The sequence below is a fragment of the Colobus angolensis genome, unplaced genomic scaffold, assembly GCF_000951035.1.
Source record: "Colobus angolensis palliatus isolate OR3802 unplaced genomic scaffold, Cang.pa_1.0 Scaffold129, whole genome shotgun sequence".
NCBI lineage: Eukaryota > Metazoa > Chordata > Mammalia > Primates > Cercopithecidae > Colobus > Colobus angolensis.
Genome location: NW_012114141.1, coordinates 2,696,622 through 2,719,896, shown reverse-complemented (window position 1 = coordinate 2,719,896; position 23,275 = coordinate 2,696,622). Strand labels below are relative to the sequence as shown.

Here is a 23,275-nt window from a genome sequence, read left to right as displayed (position 1 = left end):
AATAGAGGAATTTTAACTCAAGAGCTATATAGTCCATCCCTCATATATGTGGAGGATTGGTTCCAGGACCACCTGCTTATACCCAAATCCTTGCTTACTGAAGTCCCACAGTCAGCCATGGGGAACCCATGTGTACAAAAAGTTGGCTTTCCATGTATGAGCGTTTCACATCCCCTGAATACTGTATTTTTGAACCACATGTGGTGTTAAAAAAATCCATGTATAAGTGGACCCATACAGTTCAAACCTTTGTTATTCCAGGGTCAACTGTATAATATGTAAAATAGATACAAACCAGTTATAATACATTCTTTCTAGATAGATAAGTCTATACCTATATGTCTGTATATATCAAACCAGTTATAGATACCCACAGGACCCCGGGAAGTCCTATACCTATAATGAAAACAACCAAAAGCAGTAGAATCCTTTTTTTTTTCTTTTTTAAGAAAAGTTTTGAAAATCATTATTCAATTTCAGTATAGTTACTCTGAAAAAAAAATTCTACATAGGTATGCTAAATTGAAGATCATGGTGTACAAAACCCACTCTCATTACCAATAAAACATTAAAAATAAGGTGTCAATACTGATTTTTTACAAAAGCAACAGCACTCATGCATCAGAGACCGTAGCTTATCTCTCTCCTTTGTATCAAAATTACATTTTGAGAAATGATATCAATTGAGTAGATGAAATATTATCACTGAAGATTAGTCACATAAGGCATGATTAATTTTAAGAAATGATACTTAAAGAAAACAAAGTGCCTTTACTATTTCTAACAGTGTGTCCACAGAAAAGAAAAATACAGTCAAAATTAAGCAGATAAATGATGAAGTTGGGAATACACGGTGATACGTCGTTTTTCGTTCTTTTTCCAATAAGCCCCACCCAGAGGGCAATCGCAGATCAGCTCAGCACAACCAAAGTGAGCATGCTGATTTCCTACTCTTGCTTATCCCCATATGACAGTATTTCTGCTTTGGAAAGGTTCTTCAGTAGTTCATAAGAGTATTTCAGAGGTCTAAGGTGAGCAAGAAGCTGAAGTAATCTGTAGTAGCAAACAAGTAATACTGCAGATGAGTTTTTGTTTTTTTTGTTTTTGTTTTTGAGACAGAGTCTTGCTCGGTCACCCAGACTGGAGTGCAGTGACACGATCTCAGCGCACTCCAAAGTCCACCTCTCAGGTTCAAGCAATTCTCGTGCCTCAGCCTCCCAAGTAGCTGGAATTACAGGCACCCGCCACTACACCTGGCTAATTTTTTTGTATTTTTAGTAGAGACACGATTTCACCATGTTGTCCAGGCTGGTCCTCAAACTCCTGACCTCAGGTGATCGGCCTGCCTCTGCCTCCCAAAGTGCTGGGATTACAGGTGTGAGCCACTGCGCCTGGTCTGGAGATGTCTTAAAGCAGCCATCTCCTTTTTCTTCTAATACTTTCCACATATCTGCTACAAGGATTTGGGCTTGTTTGTGAAAAGAAACTTTTTTCCCCTCATGTGAAAAAAACATGCCTCCAGACGTTTTCAACAGAATATTCCTGGCTTCATCAAGAATCCAATGCCGCTCTTCTGTCAGAGGCATGAGAGGAAACGTCTGTTTCAGAATGAAGTGTATGCTGAACTTGATCTAGGGTTACTGTGGCATAGTATGAGGTACTAGTAGTTGGTATCCCTTTGCTGAGGGATCTGTTGACTGCCGTGACTGCAGGGACCAGTACCATATGTTCTCCCCCATACCTCACAGCATACTTTTGCTTGTCCTGCTCTGACCAAATAGGAGATAAGGTTAAGTGTGTCTGTCATTGACCGTGGTCTTACCAGCTCCCCTGGGATTGGGATTTAGCTCATGAAGCATCTTCCACCTCTCCACATAGAGCTCTGGTGCCTTCACCTTGGCCAGCAGCGGTTCTGCTACCCTGTGTATGTATACCTCTGCTTTCATTGAACACATCCCAACTGTTTTCTGCAGTGTATTTATTTTAATTCCCTGGGTGTTAGAAGACAGTGCATTCTCCCCCTCCCCTTTCAGACCATGGAGTGATGCTTTTGACCTCCACTGGGGCAAGCTCTCCTTTCTAAGCGGGCAACATCCCCAGTCCCTCTGTACTTCAGAATTTTCTACCCACTATGGGATCATCACCCTAAACAGGGTCCCACTTTCTGCGGGAGTAGCACTGAGAACTGAGTGCAGCTAAGGTATGGCCTTTCTTCCATCACACTTGGATGACTAGGAAACTGTAGACACCATGTAGCTATGCACTGGGCAGAAGCCCAGGAATCCATATTGCATTGCAGTTCTGACCTTTAGTGTGAATGTAAAGGAAGATAAAAAAAGGAACATCCTTTTCAAATGTCCCTCCCACCTTTTTTTTTCTTTGAGACAAAATTTCACCCTCGTTGCCCAGGCTGGAGTGCAATGGCGCAATCTCAGCTCACTGCAACCTCCGCCTCTCAGGTTCAAGCGATTCTCCTGCCTCAGCCTCCCGAGTAGCTGGGACTACGGGCACCTGCCATCACACGCGGCTAATTTTTGTATATTTAGTAGAGATGAGGTTTCACCATGTTGACCAGGCTGGTCTTGAACTTCTGCAGATGCCCCTATTTTTAAAGCCAAAAGCTGAAAGCTTGGTGCATGGTGGTTTACACTAAAGATATGTGCTGTTAGTTATGTACTGGGCCATTTTCTTGTGTTAATTGAAGGTAATACAGCCAAAAGCAAGTTCCCTATTGCATCCTAAGGTCCCTTTCTCACAGCCTGTAGATTTTCATCTCGGTCTTTCTGAATATTCTGGTGTGGCTTACTCTTCAAGACAGGAACAACTAGGTTATGTGATGTAAAACTGTACATCTTACATTAAGAGGCTTACATGTTAAGCAGAGTGCATCAGGCCTTTTACCTACTAAGAATTAAGCTTGACTAAACAACTGTTTTCATACAACTGAAGGTCAGGGGGATTTTGCAGGTTACCTCTAGTTAAGTTCCCAGAATAGTTGGATGTGTGTATTTTAGGGGGTCTAGAATGGCTTTGTTGTTTCTCACCTGCTAAGTGTCACTTTTTAGGCCTCTCAGTTGAAGATGAAAAAGATATTCTGTGTTTCTTGGACCTCACCACAAGTTTTAGTTTATTTTATGCTACTAAAATTAAATGTCCTAGACTGGGTAATTTATAAAGAACAGAAATTTATTTCCTCACAGTTCTGTAGGCTGGGAAGTCCAAGATCAAGGCACTAGCATCTAGTGAGGGCTCTCTTGAAGCATCACATTGTGGGGAGTCAAACTCATCTTTTCTAAGGCACTCACTCCCAAAATAGCATTATTTGTTCATGAAGACAGAGCCCTTATTGCCTAATCACCTCTTAAAGTTCCTACCTCTTAACACTGTTGGCTTGGGGATTACACTTCCAACATATGAAATTCGGAGGACACATTTAAACCATAGTACCATATAACACTGCCCATTTAATTTGTGAGCATAACTAGGCAGAGATTTATAATTACCCTTTTTGTGTCTCTTCCTTCCCTTAAGCACAGAATAAGATGAATACCAACATGTAGCTTCTAAAACTGTTCAGCCATTCTAGGAATACAGGATTAAAGAGTTAAATATGTGAAAGGAAGAAGCTATTGACTGGTCACTGCTGTTACAGACAGACCTAAAGTACAAGCATTGTCACCTCTAGGTTATATTCAGAGAATTCATCAGTGTTAGTGTAAGAGACATTGGGGATTATGTGTAATCTTGTAATTTATTTATCCCAGTTTTCCTTATTAGCCCTGGCCTTCCATTTCCTGGTTGAGGCTCCGTTAATTTCCTTTTAGGCCCTACCTCTTATACTTAACGCTATTGAATTATTTGTCATTGTTCTGTAGCGCCCCATCTCATCTCCAAGTGAATTAATCATTTTCTTCTTCCCACCTTGTGCTTGCTCCTGCTGTCAAACTTTTCAAGGTCCCTTTACACGTTCATTTTTACTGTTGCTTTCAGTACTTTTAGAAGTTTAGCCTCAGGTTACCAAGTTTAGCCTCAGATTATCTTATTGTGATGACTTTGACACAGAAGGTACTGAATAAATATTTTTTACCTTGTGCTGGGCATGGTTGCTTATGCCTGTAATCCCAACACTTTGGGAGGCTGAGATGGGAAGATCCTCGAGCCCAGGAGTTGAAGATCAGCCTGGGCAACATAGTGAGACCCTCTCTCTACCAAAAAAAAGTTAATATTAGCTGGGTGTGGTGGCACACACCTCACTTGAGCCCAGGAGGTCAAGGCTGCAATGAGCTGTGATCGTACCACTGCATTTCAGCCAAGGTGACAGAGCCAAAACCCTGTCTCAAAAAATGTTTAATTGATTTTTAAAAATTAACAACTCATTGCATTATTTCTTTTCTAGAAACATAATAGTAGATATTTCTTTTTCATATTAAAATGGGTGGAAAGAGGCTGAAAATATCTACTTTAATTGATAATTTATATATAAACAACTGAATCTGCCTGGTTCTTTATGCATCTTGCAGTATCCTGGGTTAATTTTTTTGAGGGGGGGTGCCTCTGTTTGAAACCCTCATTTTATAATTTATTAACTTTTTATAGAGTCATTCTCTATGAAGGGATTTTAAAAATGACATCACAAGCAATTTCTTTAATATAACTAACATATATTGGGCGCTTGTTTTGTATGCTGCTCTTGGCCTTATGGAACATATCAAGAAGTAGAACAGTCTTCTGAAAGTATATATTTGGGGATTCATGCACAAAAAGTAATTAAAGAGTTAGTAATTAATGATTCCGTTTAAGAAACATTACAAGGCTTATAGGGCTTCTAGGGAAGAGAGTTGATTGGGTTGGTCAGGAAAGGTTGGATCTGACATGTTTCTTCAAGGATTAGTATAATAACAATGACTGGGAGGAGACATCCAAGCAGAACGTTCCACATAAAGAACGTGTTTCATGAACAAAGACACAGAGGTGGGAAGGATTGTGGGAGGAGGAGAAAGCACTGTATAATCTAATCTGACAAATAAGTGACAAGTTACGAAAGGAGAATAGTGGTTCTCTCACCTTCCAGATACATGGCCCCCTTCCTGGCCTTTTTGTGTGGTTGGATGGGGCCTAGGACAAGTTCTGGCTAATGAATGAAAGCAACAGTGGTCTGGGGTGGAGCATTTAATTACTGATAGGAAACGCTGCAGTCTGTTTCCCCTTCTGGCACAGTGACCAGCCACATTCAAGATGATGTCAGTTACATGAGCCTGGGTCCTTGAGTAACTGAGCAGAGCCCTCTTGCCAACCTGTTATGGTTGAGAGAGAAATAAAAACATTATTTAAGCCACTGAGATTTGGGAGTTGATTATTAACCATCACACAGTATAACCAACCTTTTCCTCATGGTTACAATGAGTAGTAGTAAACTAAGTTGGTTAAGGAGATCTGGTAGAAATTAAAAGGAAAAAGAGATTTTTGGCTGCATGTTCTAAAGACCTAACATTCTAAAGAAACAAGCCCAAGAAACTCCCAGATTGAAACAATTCCAGTAAGGCAGAGATCAGAGAGATTGTGGGGTTGGTGCTAAACTACCACAACAAAGCAAATATCTCAATAAGCAAATCACAAAAATTTTTTGGTTTCCCAGTGCGTATAAAAGATATGTTTAGTCTGCCTGCAGTGGCTCACACCTGTAATCCTATCATCTTGGGAGCCCAACGTGGGAGGACTGCTTCAGCCCAGGAGTTCAAGACCAACCTGGGCAACATAGCAAGACCCTCTCTCTACAAAAAAATTTAAAAATTAGCCCAGTGTGGTGGCATGCATCTGTAGTCCTACCTACTCAGAAGACTGAGGTGGGAGGATCACCTGAATCCAGGAGTTTTAGGTTGCAGTGAGATGTGATCACACTACTGCACTTCAGCCGGGGTGACAGAGCAAGACCCCATTTCTAAAAATAATCAATTAATTACAAAATATGTTTATGCTATATACTATAGTATATTAAGTGTGCAATAGCAGTACATCTAAAACAATGTACATGTCTTTTTTATTAATTTTCAGTGTTCTTGAAAAATATGTTATTGCTAAAAAAAAATGCTATCATATGAACCTTTAGCAAGTCATAGTCTCTGCTAATGGAGAGTTTTGCCTCAATGTGAATGGTTGCTGAAGGTTTGGATGGCTGTGGCAATTCCTTGAAATGAGACAAAGATGTGCTGCATTGATGGACTCTTCCTTTCACAAAAGGTTTCTCTGTAGCGTGGCAAGCTGTTTGATAGCATTTTACCCACAATAGAATTTCCTTCAAAATTGGAGTCACTTCTCTAAAAACTTTGTTGTCATTTCAGCAACATTTACAGTATCTTCGGGAGTGGATTCCATCTCACAAAACCACTATCTTTACTCATCCATAAGAAGCAACCCCTTATCTGTTCACATTTTATCATGAGATTATAGCAATTCAGGCACATCTTCAGGCTCCACTTCTTATTCTAGTTCTCTCGCTATTTCTACCACATCTGCAGTTATTTCCTTCGCTGAAGTCGTGAATCCCTCAAAGTCATCCATGAGGGTTGCAATCAACTTCTTTCAAACTCCTGTTAATATTAATACTTTGACCTCCTCCCATGAATCAGAAATGTGTTTTGTTCTTTTTTTTTTTTTTTTTTTTGGACAGAGTTTTGCTTTGTTGCCCAGGCTGGAGTGCAGTAGTGTGATATTGGCTCACTGCAGCCTCTACCTCCTGTGTTCAAGTGATTCTCCTGCCTCAGCCTCCCAAGTAGCTGGGATTACAGGTGCCTGCCACCACGCCTGGCTACTTTTTGTATTTTTAGTAGAGACAGGGTTTCACCATGTTGGCCAGGCTGGTCTCGAACTGCTGACCTCAGGTGATTGACTTCCCAAAGTGCTGGAATTACAGGTGTGAGCCACCACACCTGGCCAAGAATGTTCTTAATGGCATCTAGAATGATGAATCCTTTCCAGAAGGTTTTCAATTTACTTTGCCCAGATGCATCAGAGGAATCACTATGGCAGCTATATCCATGTCAAATGTTATTTCTTAAATAAAAAGACTTTGAAAGTTGACATTACTCTTGATTCAGGGACAACAAAGTGACTGTTGTGTTAGCAGGCACAAAAACAACAGTAATCTCCTTGTCTATAAGAGCTCTTGGGTGGCCAAGTACATTGTGAATAAGCAGTAATATTTTGAAAGGAATCTTCTTTTTTCTGAGCAGTATGTCTCAACAGTGGGCTTAAAATATTCAGTAAACCATGTTGTAAACAGATGTGTTGTCATCCAGGCTTTGTTCCATTTTAGAGCATAGGCAAAGTGGATTTAGCATAATTCATGTGGGCTGTGGAATTTTCAGAATGGTAAATGAGCACTGACTTAACTTAAAGTCACTAGCTGCATTAGCCTCTAACAAGAGAGTCAGCCTGTCCTTTGAAGTTTTGATGGCAGGCATAGATTTCTCTCTAGCAATGAAAGTCCTTGATGGCATCTTCCAATAGAAGGCTGTTTCATCTACATTGAAAATCTGTTGTTTAATGTAGCCACCTTCATTAATAATCTTAGATCTTTTAGATAACCTGTTACAGCTTGTATTAATACATCAGCACTTGCTGCTTCACGTTGCACTTTTATGTTATAGGGACATCTTTTTTCATTAAACCTCATGAACCAACCTTTGCTCGATCAAAGTTTTCCTCTGTAGCTTCCTCACCTCTCTCAGCCTTCACAGAATTGAAGACAGTTAAGACCTTGCTCTGGATTAGGCTTTGGCTTAAGTGAATGTTGTAGCTGTTTGGTCTTCTATCCAGACCACTAGTACTTTCTCTGTATCATCAGTAAGGCTACTTAGCTTTCTTATCATTAGTCCGTTCACTGGTAGCATGTTTAATTTTCTTGAAGAATTTTTCTTTTGCATTCACTACTTGGTAACTTTGTCACAGGAGGCCTAGATTTCATTCTGTCTCACCTTTCAACATGCCTTTCTCACTAAGCTTAATTATTTCTAGGTTTTGATTTAAAGTGAGAGATGTGCAACTGTCTTTCACTTGAACACTTAGTGGCTGCTGTAAGGTTGTGGCTGCTGTAAGGTTATTATTTGACCTAATTTTAATACTATTGTGTCTGAGTGAAGAGGAAGGTCTGAAAAGGAGATAGATGAGGGAATGGAGTAGTTGGAATACACATTTATTAAGTTAACCACTTTTTTGGAGACAGAGTCTCACTCTGTCATCCAGGATGGAGTGCAGTCACGTGATCTCGACTTACTGCAACCTCCACTTCCGGGGATCAAGCAGTTCTCGGGCCTCAGCCTCCCGAGTAGCTGGAACTACAGGTGTGTGCCAGCATGCCCAGCTAATTTTTGTATTTTTAGTAGAGACAGGGTCTCACTATTTTGACCAGGCTGGTCTCGACTCCTGACCTCAGGTGATCCGCCTGCCTCGGCCTCACAAAGTGTTGGGAGTACAGGCGTGAGCCACCGTGCCTGATCAGTTCACCACTTTATATGAGTTCAGTTTGTGATGCCCCAAAACAATTACAGTAGGAATGCCAAAGATCAGTGATCACAGATCACCATAACAGATAAAATAATATTGAAAAAGTTTGAAATATTGGCAAGAATAACCAAAACGTGACACAGACACATGAAATGAGCACATGCTGATGGAAAAAATGATGCCAATAGACTTGCTTGACACGGGATTGCCACAAACTTTCAATTTTTAAGAAACAAGATGCAATATTTGCAAAGCCCAATAAAGCAAAGTACATATGATATGGTATGCCAGCATTAGAAATGAAAAGCTTACTTTAGAATTTATGAATGTATTAAAGTAACCTTAGACCGAAAACAAGATCTAGGCAAAAGGAAGGTTGTAGACTGCAGGGTTATCACCAAATAAAATAATCAAAGGAATTACAGTTGTCCCTTGTTATCCTTAGGGTATTAGTTTCAGACTCCTTTGGATACAAAAATCAGAAGATACTCAAGTTCCTTATATAAGTTCCTTACATAGTATGTACGTATAACTTGTTCTGTAATTCATCTCTAGATTACTTATAATACACAATGTGAATAGTTGTTGCACTATATTTTTAATTTTTTTTTTTTTTTTTTTACTGTTTTTATGTTTTCAAATATTTTCAATCTGCAGTTGGTTGAATCTGCAGATATGGAACCAGTGTATACAGAGGGCTATCATTCTTTTTAATTACTAATTATCTCTGCCAACATTTATCAGAATTATCCTGAATTCTATTTTTTTTTGTCTTGTTTTGAGATAAGGCCTCGCTCTCTTGCCCACCCTGGAGTGCAGTGGCATGATCACAGCTCACTGCAGCCTTAACCTCCCAGGCTCAAGTAATTCTTCTACCTCAGCCTCCCAAGTAACTGAGACTATAGGTGCATGCCACCATACCCGGCTAATTTTTTTTATTTTTGGTGGAGACAGGGTCTCACTGTGTTGCCTAGGCTGGTCTCAAATTCCTAGACTCAAATGATCCTCCCACTTCAGCCTCCCAAAGTGCTGAGATTATCGGCATGAGCTATTATGCCCACCCCTGAAGTCTTAAAATTTTCCTTCTATTCTTTCTCAAGTTAACATGATTCATTGATGACTTGTCATGCATCTTCTATTTTCATTTTTTAAATTTGCTTAAAGATATTTGGAGTTATATTTAATAGTTTTCATATGCTCATCTCTATTTTTTCTTCAAAAACACATTTTTAGGTCACATTGAAGTAGTGAAATTACTTGTGTCGCATGGAGCTGAAGTGACATGCAAGGATAAAAAGTCTTACACACCTCTTCATGCAGCAGCCTCTAGTGGAATGATCAGCGTAGTCAAGTACCTTCTAGATCTTGGAGTTGATGTAGGTATATTAATTGAACAGTATGAAATTATGGAGCCCTTTTTATACTTATTACAATATTGATAGAAGTTATTTCAGGTTTAAGAAATTATTTTATACAATGTTTTCATGTTTTAATTGGGTATTTATAGTCCTTTACATAATACCTAATGCAGTGATTTATGGTCAAGGCATGTAAATAGTCAAAGCATGTTAAGAGGTAAAATACACTTCAAAGGTGTGTGGTTTATTACCAGTTTTTCTTCTATATCGCATTCCAGGCCCTGTAGTTCCATTTCACTTATGGGAACCAGTAGATCAGACACACTTGTATTATTAGATAGCTGGGTTATTGTTAGTCTTCTTTGCCCAGTCTGATATTCTCTTAAAATGATTGTAGCAGTTTACATTACAGAATATTGGCAAGAGCTGGGCAGGAAAACAAGAGGCTTTTTGCCCACCAAGTATAAGTATTCCTTACTATATAATTCTGTTTGGTTAAAAGGGGATACTGCTTTATTTGGATATATTTGATTCCTGAATTGAGGTAACTTAAAATACCTGTACAGCTTTTCACAAGCCATCCTTTAAACATAAGTACTTTACTCCCTCATTTGTTTATGTATTTATTTATTTATTTGAAACAGGGTCTCTGTCTCCTATGCTGTAGTATAATGGCACAGTCACAGCTCACTGCAACCTTGAACTCTGGGCTCAAGTGGTCCTCCCACCTAAGCCTCCTGAATAGCTAGAACTACAGGCTAATTTTTTTATTTTGTAGAGACGAGGTCTCGCTGTTACCCAGGCTGGTGTCTGACTCTTGACCTCAAGTGACCTTCCTGCCTTGGTCTCCCAAAGTGCTTGGATTACAGGCATGAGCCACCACGCTCAGCCCAGTCAGCGTATTTATTCTTACTTCAGGTAGAGTTATGACAATGTCCTAATTCTTGAAAACACACATTTTGAAGAACTCATTGGTTCTTTAAAACAGCAAATTGGAAGATGTAGCATAAGGATCTGCTAGAGGCATACAGTTTAGATCAGCTACAAAAAACCAAGAAAAGTAGGTGATAGCCTGGTTGGACAAAGAATACATGACAGAACTGTAGGGCTAGATAGGCTCTTAACTTATGGACAATGTGAAACACTTTGCCTGAAACAAGCTAATAAATACTGAAAGTGTGAGGATCACAAGAAGACGTTGCAAAAATCTCAACTCAATTCCTATATCTCTGTTTCAGCAGAGTGAAATAATACCTTAAAAGATCCTTGATCTGGATAAATGAGGCAACTTTGTTTCTGATTACTGTTTCAAGTCCATTCTGGTGCAATTTTTAAAACTGACTTTATTGACAGTTACATTTATAAACTCTGGTGACTATTTGTTATCAAAATAAGTGGCCAGACTTACAGCCTTTTAGTAACATGTAGCCCCCAGTTGTGTGTTTTTTGTTTTTGTTTTTAGTTTCCTGGGGGATTACCACAAACTGGAGGGCTAATAGAAATTTAACTTCTCAAAGTTTTAGAATATAAAACTTCTGTAAAAGTTCTAAATCAAGGTGTCAGCAAGGTTGGTTCCTTATGGAGGCTCTGAGGGAGAATCTTTTCCTTGTCTGTGTTCTTGTGAAAAAATCTAGATACTTTGATTAAAATTAAGTGTTCAAACTTTTTTTCTTCCTCTATTACCAGTGATCCCAGAAAAGAAAATGTTAATTAAAGCTGCATTATGTTGGGGCCAACTACAAGATTAGGGTCCAGAGTCTCCGCACAAGGCCACCCTTTACTTACGACCAACTATAAGTTCCGAAGGCTTTCAAAACCACTTTCAGGTTTGATAATTCACCAGAAAGTCTCACAAAATTCATGAAAATCTTTATACTCACAGTGGTGGTTACTACAGGGAAAAGATACAAACTGAGATCAGCCAAAGGAAGAGACACATAGGGTAGAGTGCAGGATTATTGTAAAGGCAAAGTTTCCCTTAGCCCCTCCTCACAGAGTCAGGACCCATTACTCTCCTTCCCTGGCATCAGTGTGTGGCAGTATGAATGAAGTATTTCCAACAAGGAATGCTCACCTGAGCTTCATTTTCGGTTTTTATTGGGGCTCCATTACATGGCTTGATTGGTTGTCCATGTGGTTGATTTCAGTCTCCAAATACATGATACCTGGTGACCCGAAGCTCCCACTCTAAATAGAGACTTTTTTTTATCAGGTATATCATAGATTACCTCCCTGAAGCCAAGGGCAAAGGACAGACCTCTCTGGGAGAGGTCAGATTCTTTACTACACAGTAATCATGTAATGTATTCCCTTATTTACTAGAAATGGAAAAACAAGACTTGGCACGGTGGCTCACGCCTATGCCAGCACTTTGGGAGGCTGAGGTGGGTGATCATTTGAGGTCAAGAGTTCAAGACCAGCCTGGCCAACATAATGACACCCCGTCTCTACTAAAATACAAAAATTAACCAGTTGGTAATGGTACATGCCTGTAATCCCAGCTACTCAGTAGGCTGAGGCAGGAGAATCGCTTGAGCCTGGGAGGCAGAGGTTTCAGTGAGCTGAGATTGTGCCACTCAACTCCAGTCTGGGCGACAGAGTGAGACCCTGTCTCAGAAAAAAAAAAAAAAGAGAAAAGCAAAACCCTTAATTACATGAATTGTTTCTCATTTTTGAGCATACTCTTTTGACTTGTGATAAAATACTTGTATATGACACTGGAAAATATTAAGAGCGCAAGTTTGTGGCAAAAAATGAATTAAATAAATAGAACATGCCATTCATTGTTTTAAAAATCTTGATCTGTACTTTATTACTACAGTTAGCCTTTGTCACTGCAAAATGAAAAAGTTGAAAATATGCATGTTACTGAATATACCTCAGAATCTTCAGTTTGTGTTCATTTTTTATGATTATAATTAATTCTATAGTAAATCCTTTACCTAGAATGCCTTTCAAAATACATTAGTTTACATTTTCCTAAAATACCTCTTTCGTATTGTTCAGTTTTGTCGTGAAGTAGACATTGTATATGGGAATTACATTCCCTGGATGTATAAAATCAATGTAATACCAAAATGCTTGTCGAGGGTTTATTATTTTACACCAACTTCAGAATTATAAGCCTCATCTCTGTATTTATCCTATCTCCGTTTCTCACTTTAGTAATTTGATTGCAACCACAGGTTGCTAAAATAGCTCACAACATTGATAATTAGCAAAACTACTTTAACATTCACATTTTTTTCCCTTCTGATAGATGAATGAACCAAATGCCTATGGAAATACACCTCTTCATGTAGCCTGCTATAATGGACAAGATGTTGTAGTGAATGAACTTATAGACTGTGGTGCTATTGTAAATCAAAAGAATGAAAAAGGATTTACTCCTTTGCACTTTGCTGCTGCATCAACACATGGAGCATTGTGTTTAGAGCTTCTAGTTGGCAATGGGGCTGATGTCAATATGAAGGTAAGGACCAAAGTCATAATCTATACTTTAAGTATTTCATATGTCACTATTAAAACACCATCAGTGGTGAATACCATTCAGCAATAAAAAGGAACTATTGATAAACTCAAGAACATCGATAAATCTTTAAAATATTATGCTGAGTGAAAGGCTTACTCAAGAGTATGTACATTCTTTCCATTTATGTAAGGTTCTAGAACCAATAAAATTCCATTTATATGGGGGTCCAGAATCTATACTTGAAAAAAATTAGAACAATTATTGCCATTGTGAGGAGGGATCAACTGGGAAAGGGGCATGAAGGGACTTTATGTGATGGTGGTAATGTTTTATATTTTGGCAGGGGTTTATATTTTATAGATTTGTCAAAACTCATAAGGTAGTTCATTTGTATGCTTTCATAGCATATAAATTTTCTTTTAGAAGGAAAATTCTAAACAGATGTTTAACGCTATTAATGTGTTTAGAGGTGAAATGTATGATGTCTGATTTTAAAAAGCATCAAATAATTGGGTGGATGGAAGGACAGAAGAATCTACAATAAAAGGCATAGAGTAAAATACTAGTGGTACAATTTAGATGGTATATATATGGGTGTTCACTCTACAGGTCTTTTCAAATTTTATACAGTGTTGGGGGAAAAAAATATCAGTGTGTTGCACATAAGGAATAGTTGCTTTTTGGTTTTTTTGTTATAATCACTTTCGAGAGTAGGCATTTGGATTTTAGAAATATGTGAAAAATCTGGACTGGCATAGTGGCTCCTGCCTGTAATCCCACCACTTTGGGAGGCTGGGGTAGGAGGATCACTTGAGCCTAGGAGTTCAGGACTAGCGTGGACAGCATAACCTGGCTCCACAGAAAAATAGAAAATGAGCCAGGCATGGTGGCTCATCCTTATAGTCTCAGCTACTTGGGAGGTTGAAGTGGGAGGATCTCTTGAGCCTTGGAGGTCAAGTCTACAGTGAGCTGAGGTCATGCTGCTGCCCTCTAGCCTGGATTACAGAGTGAGACTCTGTTTCAAAAAATAAATAAAGGAATGAATGAAAATTTTGGCCGGATACAGTCTGGTTCATGCTTGTAATCCCAGTGTTTTAGGAGGCCAAGGCGAGAAGATCACTTGAGCATGGCCAGCCTGGGCAACATAGCAAGACCTCCATCTCTACCAAAAAAAATTAAAAATTATCCCGTAGTCCTAGGTACTCAGGAGGCTGAGGCTAGAGGATCTCTTGAGTCCAGAAGTTCAAAGTTACAGTGAACTGTGATCACACCAGTGTACTCTAGCCTGGGCAACAGGTGAGATCTTGCTTCAAATGAATGAAAATTCTAGAGTCACAATAAATATGCTTTCACTGTATAATTTTATAAGAGAGCACATGCAGTCCAGATTTTGAGCATTGCTATTTTATAATATATAATCATCTTAGATTTTCTAGAATTCTTTAGTTGTTTCTGTATTAATTTTATCAGTTCATCCTTTGAGCACTTGCCAAACTTTATCTGGTGGTATGAAGAAAACCAGACACAAAATTGAGCCATTTAGGATTAGTAAAAATACTTCTCAGAGCGTTTTAATTACATCAGATTTTCTTACCTAAGTTCAGTGAAGCCTTTAATGATGCCACAGGTCAATTCTGACAGCTGTAACAGCAACAAATCCATCTGTAATTAGGTCATTGCTTTAAATTGCCCTCTCTCAACTACAGGACAAAATGTATACATACTACACCCAAGGAAGAAAAGGCATGAGATGTCATAAAGTGCCCCAGTATGATTAGAGCTAAACCATCTTTTTATAAGTTTTTAGGTCTCAGTCAGATCACCTAGTAACATTGTTTATAGTTTAGGTAATTACTAGAAAGTTTATTTATTACAAGTTTGAACTGCTTATTTTAATTTGAAGAATTCCTGCACTTTGGATAATTAGGGCCCAGAAAAATATCTAAACCCTTGTGAGGAGAAAAATTAGTTTTTTCCTCAAAGGCGCAGTAATGTTTCTTTAATGAAAGTTAAGCTATTTCAAAAATAAAAAATTTGGAATTATCTTAACATTTTCAAAAGCAAACGTCACAACCAAGTTTTCTCAGTCTCTGTGAGACCTGTTTGTGATAGTGAATGTAGGTAAAATCATCTTTGTATGTTAGTATTATGGAAATTATGGAACTTTACCGGCATCATCAGCTACTATGCATTTTTTAGTTCACATGATACTGTCTTTAAAGGATAGAGATTGGGCTTCCTGTTTTATGCACTGCCATTTTGGCATGAATATTTAATATAATTTGATGATAATGAATCACTTAATTCTGTTAGTGTCTACGTAGGTGACTATAGTACCTGTGATTGTTTTTAAGTCTATATTTTCTTTTGAAATGTAGAATTGAGAATCAGTCCTATAAGAGGCCCACTTAGAGTAAAATGCTGAAACCAGTGGTCCTATTTGAAGTTACCTCCTTAATAATTTAGAAAACTCAGTGGTGAATTTCATATATGACAAGTGAATTTTTTTAACAAAGGGATTAAGATATATTTAAGTAGATTGGAAGGCAACAACAGCCTGTGATGTTGGTTTCAAAATAGATGTCACAAAAGTTGTCTTAACTTCACCTAAGGGTGTATGACATCTCATTTATATGCAATTGTCCAATTATTTTATTGCCAAATTCTGTTGAAACACGTTTCCCATGTTGATTTCTCAGGTCCCTTCCCGCTTTTACACACAATATGTTGGTAGCTGTGAGTTTTCAACCAGCAATAATATATTTCATTCCTGACACCTGTATTTTTTATGTTTGTAAAATCAGTGTTATTAAGTTATTGATTGACTGTGGGGACACTTGACATTTGCCCCTTATTATAAAAATTTGATTTGCTAACCCTCATATTCCTAACCACATTATCTCTTTTTTCCTGCTTAATCTTTTCCTCCCACTGTATTCTCTATTTTGTTGTTTCTGACTTTGATCAAGTTATAGATGACTAGAAATTGGAATGTGACTTTAAGTTTGTAATAACTCAGTTTCTAAGGTTTTAAATTCATTTTCCTACAAAGTGGTAGAGGTAAAATGAATCAGGTTTATAAAGCAGCATAGGTGTGTTTTTTAGAACTGCTTGTCATGAACCTTACTGCACTGATTGTTTTATTTATATGCACATGTTTTCCTACCCACATTGTTCTTCTTTAAGAATAGATTTTGGTCAGCTAAGCAAAATGCACCAAATGCTTGTTTTGAAGTTTAAACCTAAAAACATACCGTGAAATGTTTGGCTTGTAGTTACTGTTTTTGGTTGCCTTATGAGATCAATCATTAGGACTTTTGTAGATCTAATTTTTGGTTTTTGTTTTCTTTCTTTCTTTCTTTCTTTCTTTCTTTCTTTCTTTCTTTCTTTCTTTTTCTTTCTTTTTCTTAATACTCCTAGTTTTCTACTAAAATGATTTGAGGTGATTAAGAAAAAGAAAACTCCACGTTGTTTCTCCAATTCAGAGAGAAATAACTGTGCCTTCTCCCCTCCTAACATGTCTTATGGCAAACTTTTTAGTTGGTAATCCGAATCTTTTTCCTTTGTACACTTAGAATAGGTTTTATAACAGAATGTAGAAAGTAAAAATGTTGATCCACTGTCACCTATAGGCTTATAATAAAGGATTCTAACCAGGCCCAATTGTGTGTGCCTTTAGTGCCAGCTACCCTCAGAAGGCTGAGGTGAGGGAATCGCTTGAGCCAGGTGTTCAAGTCTAGTCTGGGCAATATAGCAAGCCTTGTCTCTAAAACAAAAGAATAAATAAAGGACTCATCACTTATTAGCTATGAGACCTAGTAAAATCACTTAACTCTGGGGCCTATATTTCCTCATCTGTAAAACAAGATTAATGGTATCAATCTCATAGGGTTGTGAGGATTAAATGACATATATGAAGTGGATTTGGTTTTGATTTTTTAGGAGGAAGGGAGGTGAGGAGACAGTCTCACTCTTGACCAGCCTAGAGTGCAGTGGCACCGTCATAGCTCATTGCAGCCTCAAACTCCCGAGTTCAAGCAGTCCTCCCACTTTGGCCTCCCCAAGTGCTGGAATTATAGATATGAGTCACCATACCTGACCATATGAAGTGTCTTAAAACTGTGCCTGAAACGTGCTATATATATAAATGTTAACTATAGTTATATCTTCCAAATTTCATCATTTTGTTAATCAAATTTTTATCACAAGTTTTTATTTGTTTTGTTTTGAGTTGTGAGGGTTTCTGTTTTGTTTTGTTTTCCCCTTATTTTTATTACCCTTCTAGTCAGTGGAATCTGTGTTTTTTCTTATGTCTGTAAAAATTGGCTATAGCTGGCCAGGCATTGTGGCTCACACCTGTAAACCCAGCACTTCGGAAAGCCAAAGCCAGAGAATCACATGAGCCCAAGAGTTCAAAACCAGCCGGGGCAACTTAGACACCATCTCTACAAAAAATAAGTTAGTCAGGTGTAATGTTATATGCCTATAGTCCCAGCTACTCCAGACGCTGTTGCTAGAAGATCACTTGAACCCTAGAGTTCGAGGTTGCAGTGAACTATGATTACACCACTGCATTCCAGCCTGTCTGACAGACCAAGACCCCCATCTCTTTAAGGAAAAAAAAAAGGCCAGGCGCGGTGGCTCACGCCTTTAATCCCAGCACTTTGGGAGCACTTACAGGCTCACGCCTGTAATCCCAGCACTTTGGGAGGCCGAGACAGGTAGATTACTTGAGATCTTGAGTTCAAGACAAGCCTGCCCAACATGGTGAAACCCCATCTCTACTAAAATACAGAAATTAGCTGGGCATGGTGGCGCACACCAGCTACTCGGGAGGCTGAGGCAGGAGAATCACTTGAACCCGGGAGTCAGAGCTTGCAGTGAGCTGAGATCGCACTGCACTCCAGCCTGGGCAACAGAGTAAGTCTCAAAAAAAAAAAAAAAAAAAAAGAAAAGAAATAAAAGGGCTGTAGCTAAAATATTAACAATAAAAATTAGGATATATCCTATCTGGAACATTTTGGAAAGACAGAATCCTTCTGCCAAGATGCTTTTTTGCCCTTTTTTTTTTTTTTTCTGGTTGAACGAATAACAACTGGTACATTAAAAAATAATGATAAAACAAATATATCCTGAGAAGCACTAATGTGCTTCTGAGTGTTTTACAAAGATTATTGTATTTACTCTGTACAGTAGACCAATGAGATGTAGATGGTATTATCCTCATTTTCAGTTGAGGAAGTGAAGGCACAAAGAAGTTAGGCAACTTGTCTAAAATCTTGGTTGTGGTAAGTAGGATATCTGGGATTCACGCTTAGGTTATTCTGACTCCAGAACCTGTGCATGCATGCATCCTCTCTCCTCTTTTCCTTCCTTTCTCATACTGCCTCCAAAAGATTAGAACTTCTCTAAAATTGCTTGCCAATCGGATGGCTTGTTTACTTGAAAAATTCATATTATGGAATCAAACACTTAAGTAGATACTTAGGATGTTCTAATTATTATTATAATGACATGAGGATTTTTAAAGAATATCTGCATTGTACTGTGTTAGCATAAACTTAGGATACTTGTGACATTTCCATTTTAGTACCTACACAGAAGGCATGCTGAATGTTGCTGTGAGTTTAGGAAGCTGCTAAGTAGTTTATTTCTTTTGCATTGGTAACATGTATGTTTTGGTTAACTGAAATATTTTAGAAAAGAAACGACACCACCTAATCAGAAGAAAAGATAACCTAAATCAGGGATTGTTTTTGTTCATATTTGGAACTCCTTTAGAACTTCTACATGAAATATATATGTGTGCAGCCAGTCTGAGTTATTATTTTAAGTGATTTGAGAAAATATTTAGTACATATAACTATAAACAAATATATGAAGTGTTTTAATTATAGTGGCTGAAATTACTTGTTTTTTTTTTTTTTTTAATGTATCCACACAAATTCACAAAGTTAATTCTAATACTCACTTTTACTTGGTCGAGGAGGGACTCGGAATTTCTTTGAATGGAAATATTGGAGCAATGTGAAATATTGAATCTGAAACTTGGGAGACACATCCTTACTGTCCCACTCCCAATGTTTATACTGTAAGCATGGAATTTTTGTATATTTGTGTTTTATGATACACATGCTAAAAAAATTAATTCCTAATTTTAAACAGCTGTTTTACCTCCATAGGCCTCAGTTAAACTTAATTCTTGTATAATAGTTATAAAAATAAAGATGCAAGAGGGTATTCAAAGTAGGACTAAGGATTACATATTATGGATATAGTAGAGTGAGTAATTTTTTTTTTTCCCCCAGAGTAAAGATGGGAAAACCCCACTACACATGACTGCTCTCCACGGTAGATTCTCCCGATCACAAACCATTATCCAGAGTGGTAAAAAGTATTTCTGGTTTTTTTTTTGTTTTGTTTTGTTTTCTTAAATGTAGTAAAAACATCCACCAAATGAATGGTATTGAGAAATTGTCATCGCAGTTTGTGTATCTTTAATATATGATTTCAGAGCTCATGAAAATAAAATATTAAAGAGTGTAAAATACCATGTAGCTGTACCTTTCGTACTTTTGGTTTTTTGTTTTGGTTCCCTGAATTATTTTATTTCTTCAGCAGTTAGTATTAGCTTTTTTCAGTATTGCTAAATAGAAAATTACTTTCTACCATAATTTGTATTATATATTAATGTGTATACTTGCATATACATTATACATTTATCATTTTCCCCTGTTGAGTATCTGCGACTGTTTTCAGGATTGTAATTTCCTGAGTTTGTATTCTTTTGTGTTTAAATTAATATCAGGCAAGCTAAACTTTTAAATCAAAAGAACTTTTAGGTATATTACTTTAAATCAGTGTTTTCCAAGGCATATTCCAAGAAACTTATCCTCAAGATAGTAGGTGCTATAGTCTTGCAGGGGAAAAGTTGAAATAGGTTCATGATCCAATACTTTTTGAAGCATTGCATGTAGTCTTGATGACAAAGAGAATGCACATTAAAGCTCTGAAGTATTGCTCTAAAGAAACGTGTTTAATTTTGTTTTAATACAGTAGTTTCCAGAGTTATTGGACCCCAGAACCCTCTTGTCAGTTTAAAAATCTACTGAAATCTTATGCTTAATTCACACAATTGCTTTAAGTATAAAAGCTGTAAATCCATTGCCTGGCCTGATAAATGAGCTATGAATGAAATCTAGTTAAAATTGCTATGTCTATTAGTTTGTATGTGAATAGCATTTTTTATTACTTTTCATGTAGTAGATTTGATTTGATCTTTATATGGTCCAATGTCTGACAGTAAGTCCTGTATTGCAGGAGCTGTAATCGACTGTGAGGATAAGAATGGAAATACTCCTCTGCACATAGCTGCACGGTATGGCCATGAGCTGCTGATCAACACTCTTATTACAAGTGGTGCTGACACGGCAAAGTAAGTACTTGCTGAGGTGTTGATAACTGACGCAGGCAAGCATAAAGGGAAGTGAACTGCAGTTTTCTAGATATTTCAGGTGGAAATGTAGATTTTATCCTCAATATTGTATTAATTTCTTGAACTTTCTTTTGTATTGACAAAGTGGTAGGTTAAAATGTTTAAATACAATTTCATTCGGTAAGCCAGTGTATTTTTATGTGTCTTACAGACCCAGTTCTTTCTCACTTTGAGTAATAATGCAGTTTTGATCAGAGCTGTTAATGTTTGTGATCTCTTTATTTTTAACCTAGATGTACTTAAAAGTCCTGGAAAGCTGTATGTGCCAACTGCTTTTTTTTCATCCAAATACTATCTGTAGATAATAGTTTTCAGGCTGTGCTGTGCCAAGTTCAGGGATTCCTTGGAATCCTACAAAGGATTTCTTACCCCCGCCCCCATTTTTGTCAGAACAGTTTACTTGTATTTATTTTATATATTAAAGTTCCCATTGTAATATTTTGTTTGAAAGATGAGTCCTCCTGTTAATGCTCTGCAAGAAACACTATACTTAAATTTATGTTTATCATTCTTTGTATCACATTTACATGTGTTCATTAACAAATTGTAAATCTTTTTTACTTTCTGTAATGGTGTGGTACTGCACCTATCTGTTTTGTAACTTTTTCCAATAAAATTACGTGAGCTTGTTGATTTAGCCATCTAAATACAAATGAGGGCCTTTTTCCACATCTGTACAAGTTGCTCTAGTTCATTTATTTTATAGAATTATCAGATAAAGATTTCACAGTATATTCATTCTCCTTATTTGCAGATACAAGTTGCTTATAGTTTTTCACTATTACAGAATTACTGCAATAAATATTCTTGAACATATTGCATTATGGAAATGTTTCAAAGGTGGAGTGACAGGGTAGTGAATTTTACTCTCTAAGCAAATGTCTAGATATATTTTTGGTTGTCACAATTTGGGGAGGAAGGTGTTAATGTTAATGACATCCATTGGGTAGAGCCCAGGGATGCTGCTGAACAGCCTATAAGCCTGCATGCACAGAATGACTTCTCATGTTTCCGCAGCAAAGTCCATAATGACAGTAGTGTTGAAGGTGGAAAACCCGACTTTTGGAGAGAAATAGCTGGGTAATAAGTTATGCCCACCATCAACCTTTAGCCAAATTACTCTCCAAAGTGTTAGACATTTTGACTCTTAGTTATCTTTCACTTAAGTGGTCTTTTTGTAATGTATTTAACTGATTGTATTTTTCTTGTATTAAAATGAAGATACTGTCCTGTTCTATTAACTTTAGGCGTGGCATACATGGAATGTTCCCCCTCCATTTGGCAGCCTTAAGCGGCTTTTCAGATTGCTGCAGAAAACTTCTTTCTTCAGGTAAGGGCAACCTTTGCAGACTTTTGTATGTCTCCTCAAACCCCTCAAAATTTTAAGACGGTCTCTTTATCCTTCTTTTTAAAAATTACATTCAGATGGGTCCAGTATGGATAATTTAATAACCTCTTTTAGAAGATGTTGGGTTCAGGCCTAGCACGGTGGCTCATGCCTGTAATCCCAGCACTTTGGGAGGCCGAGGCAGGTAGATCACTTGAGGTCAGGAGTTCAAGACCAGCCTGGCCAACATGGTGAAAGCCCATCTCTACTAAAAAAAAATACGAAAATTAACTGGGCATGGTGGCAAGCACCTGTAATCCCAGATACTTGGGAGGCTGAGGCAGGAGAATCGCTTGAACCCAGGAGGCAGAGGTTACAGTAAGCCGAGATTGCGCCACTGCACACACCAGCCTAGGAGACAGAGTGAGACTCTGTCTCAAAAAAAAATACAAAAAAACCTCTTCATCCCCTGTTAAAGAAAGACCATTAGCAGTTAATCTCCATTTCTTTTTTCCCTCAGCTCTAGGCAACCACTAATCTACTTTCCATCTCTATAAAATTTGCCTGTTCTGAACAGTTCCTATAAATTGACTCAACCGACATGTGATCTTCTGTGACTGGCTTGTTTCACTTAATATAATGTTCTCAAGGGTTATTCATGTATCAGTATCAGTACTTTATTTCTTTTTATTGCTAAATAATACTCCATTGTATCCTATTGCTTTTAAACAGGCACCCTAGTACTTCAGAACCCATAGTTTTGTTTGGGATTAAAGGGGAGGATGTGATTCTTGACATTTCATGACATAATTCTTTAGTGTAAAATAATATGTCTGTTATAAATAAGATGTATTCATTCTTGTAGGATTTGATATAGATACCCCAGATGATTTTGGCAGGACTTGTCTACATGCAGCTGCAGCTGGAGGGTATGTTAATAGTATTTTTATTTCTTTAAGAAAAAGATAGCTGGTCTTGGCAGGTTTTCTCTTATCTTTGTTCCTTTTGTATTAATTCTGGGCTACCAGAAAATAGAAAACAAAACAGGAGTTGTTTGCGAAAAAAGGTCCAGGGTGGCAGAATACGTTTTTTCATCTTATTCCAGCCAAGTTGTAGGTTAT

At 37.7% G+C, this 23,275-nt stretch overlaps 1 protein-coding gene across 3 annotated transcripts in view; it reads left to right on the top strand.

Moving 5' to 3' along the window:
• Nucleotides 1-23,275, top strand: part of ANKRD28 (ankyrin repeat domain 28) — a 127,761-nt gene that overhangs the window by 61,084 nt on the left and 43,402 nt on the right. For all 3 annotated transcript variants that reach the window (XM_011933704.1, XM_011933703.1, XM_011933702.1), the window contains exons 7-12: nucleotides 9,736-9,878; nucleotides 13,120-13,332; nucleotides 19,641-19,719; nucleotides 20,653-20,767; nucleotides 22,075-22,157; nucleotides 23,020-23,083. In XM_011933704.1, the coding sequence (XP_011789094.1) occupies nucleotides 9,736-9,878; nucleotides 13,120-13,332; nucleotides 19,641-19,719; nucleotides 20,653-20,767; nucleotides 22,075-22,157; nucleotides 23,020-23,083 (697 nt within the window). The remainder of the gene's footprint in view (nucleotides 1-9,735; nucleotides 9,879-13,119; nucleotides 13,333-19,640; nucleotides 19,720-20,652; nucleotides 20,768-22,074; nucleotides 22,158-23,019; nucleotides 23,084-23,275) is intronic.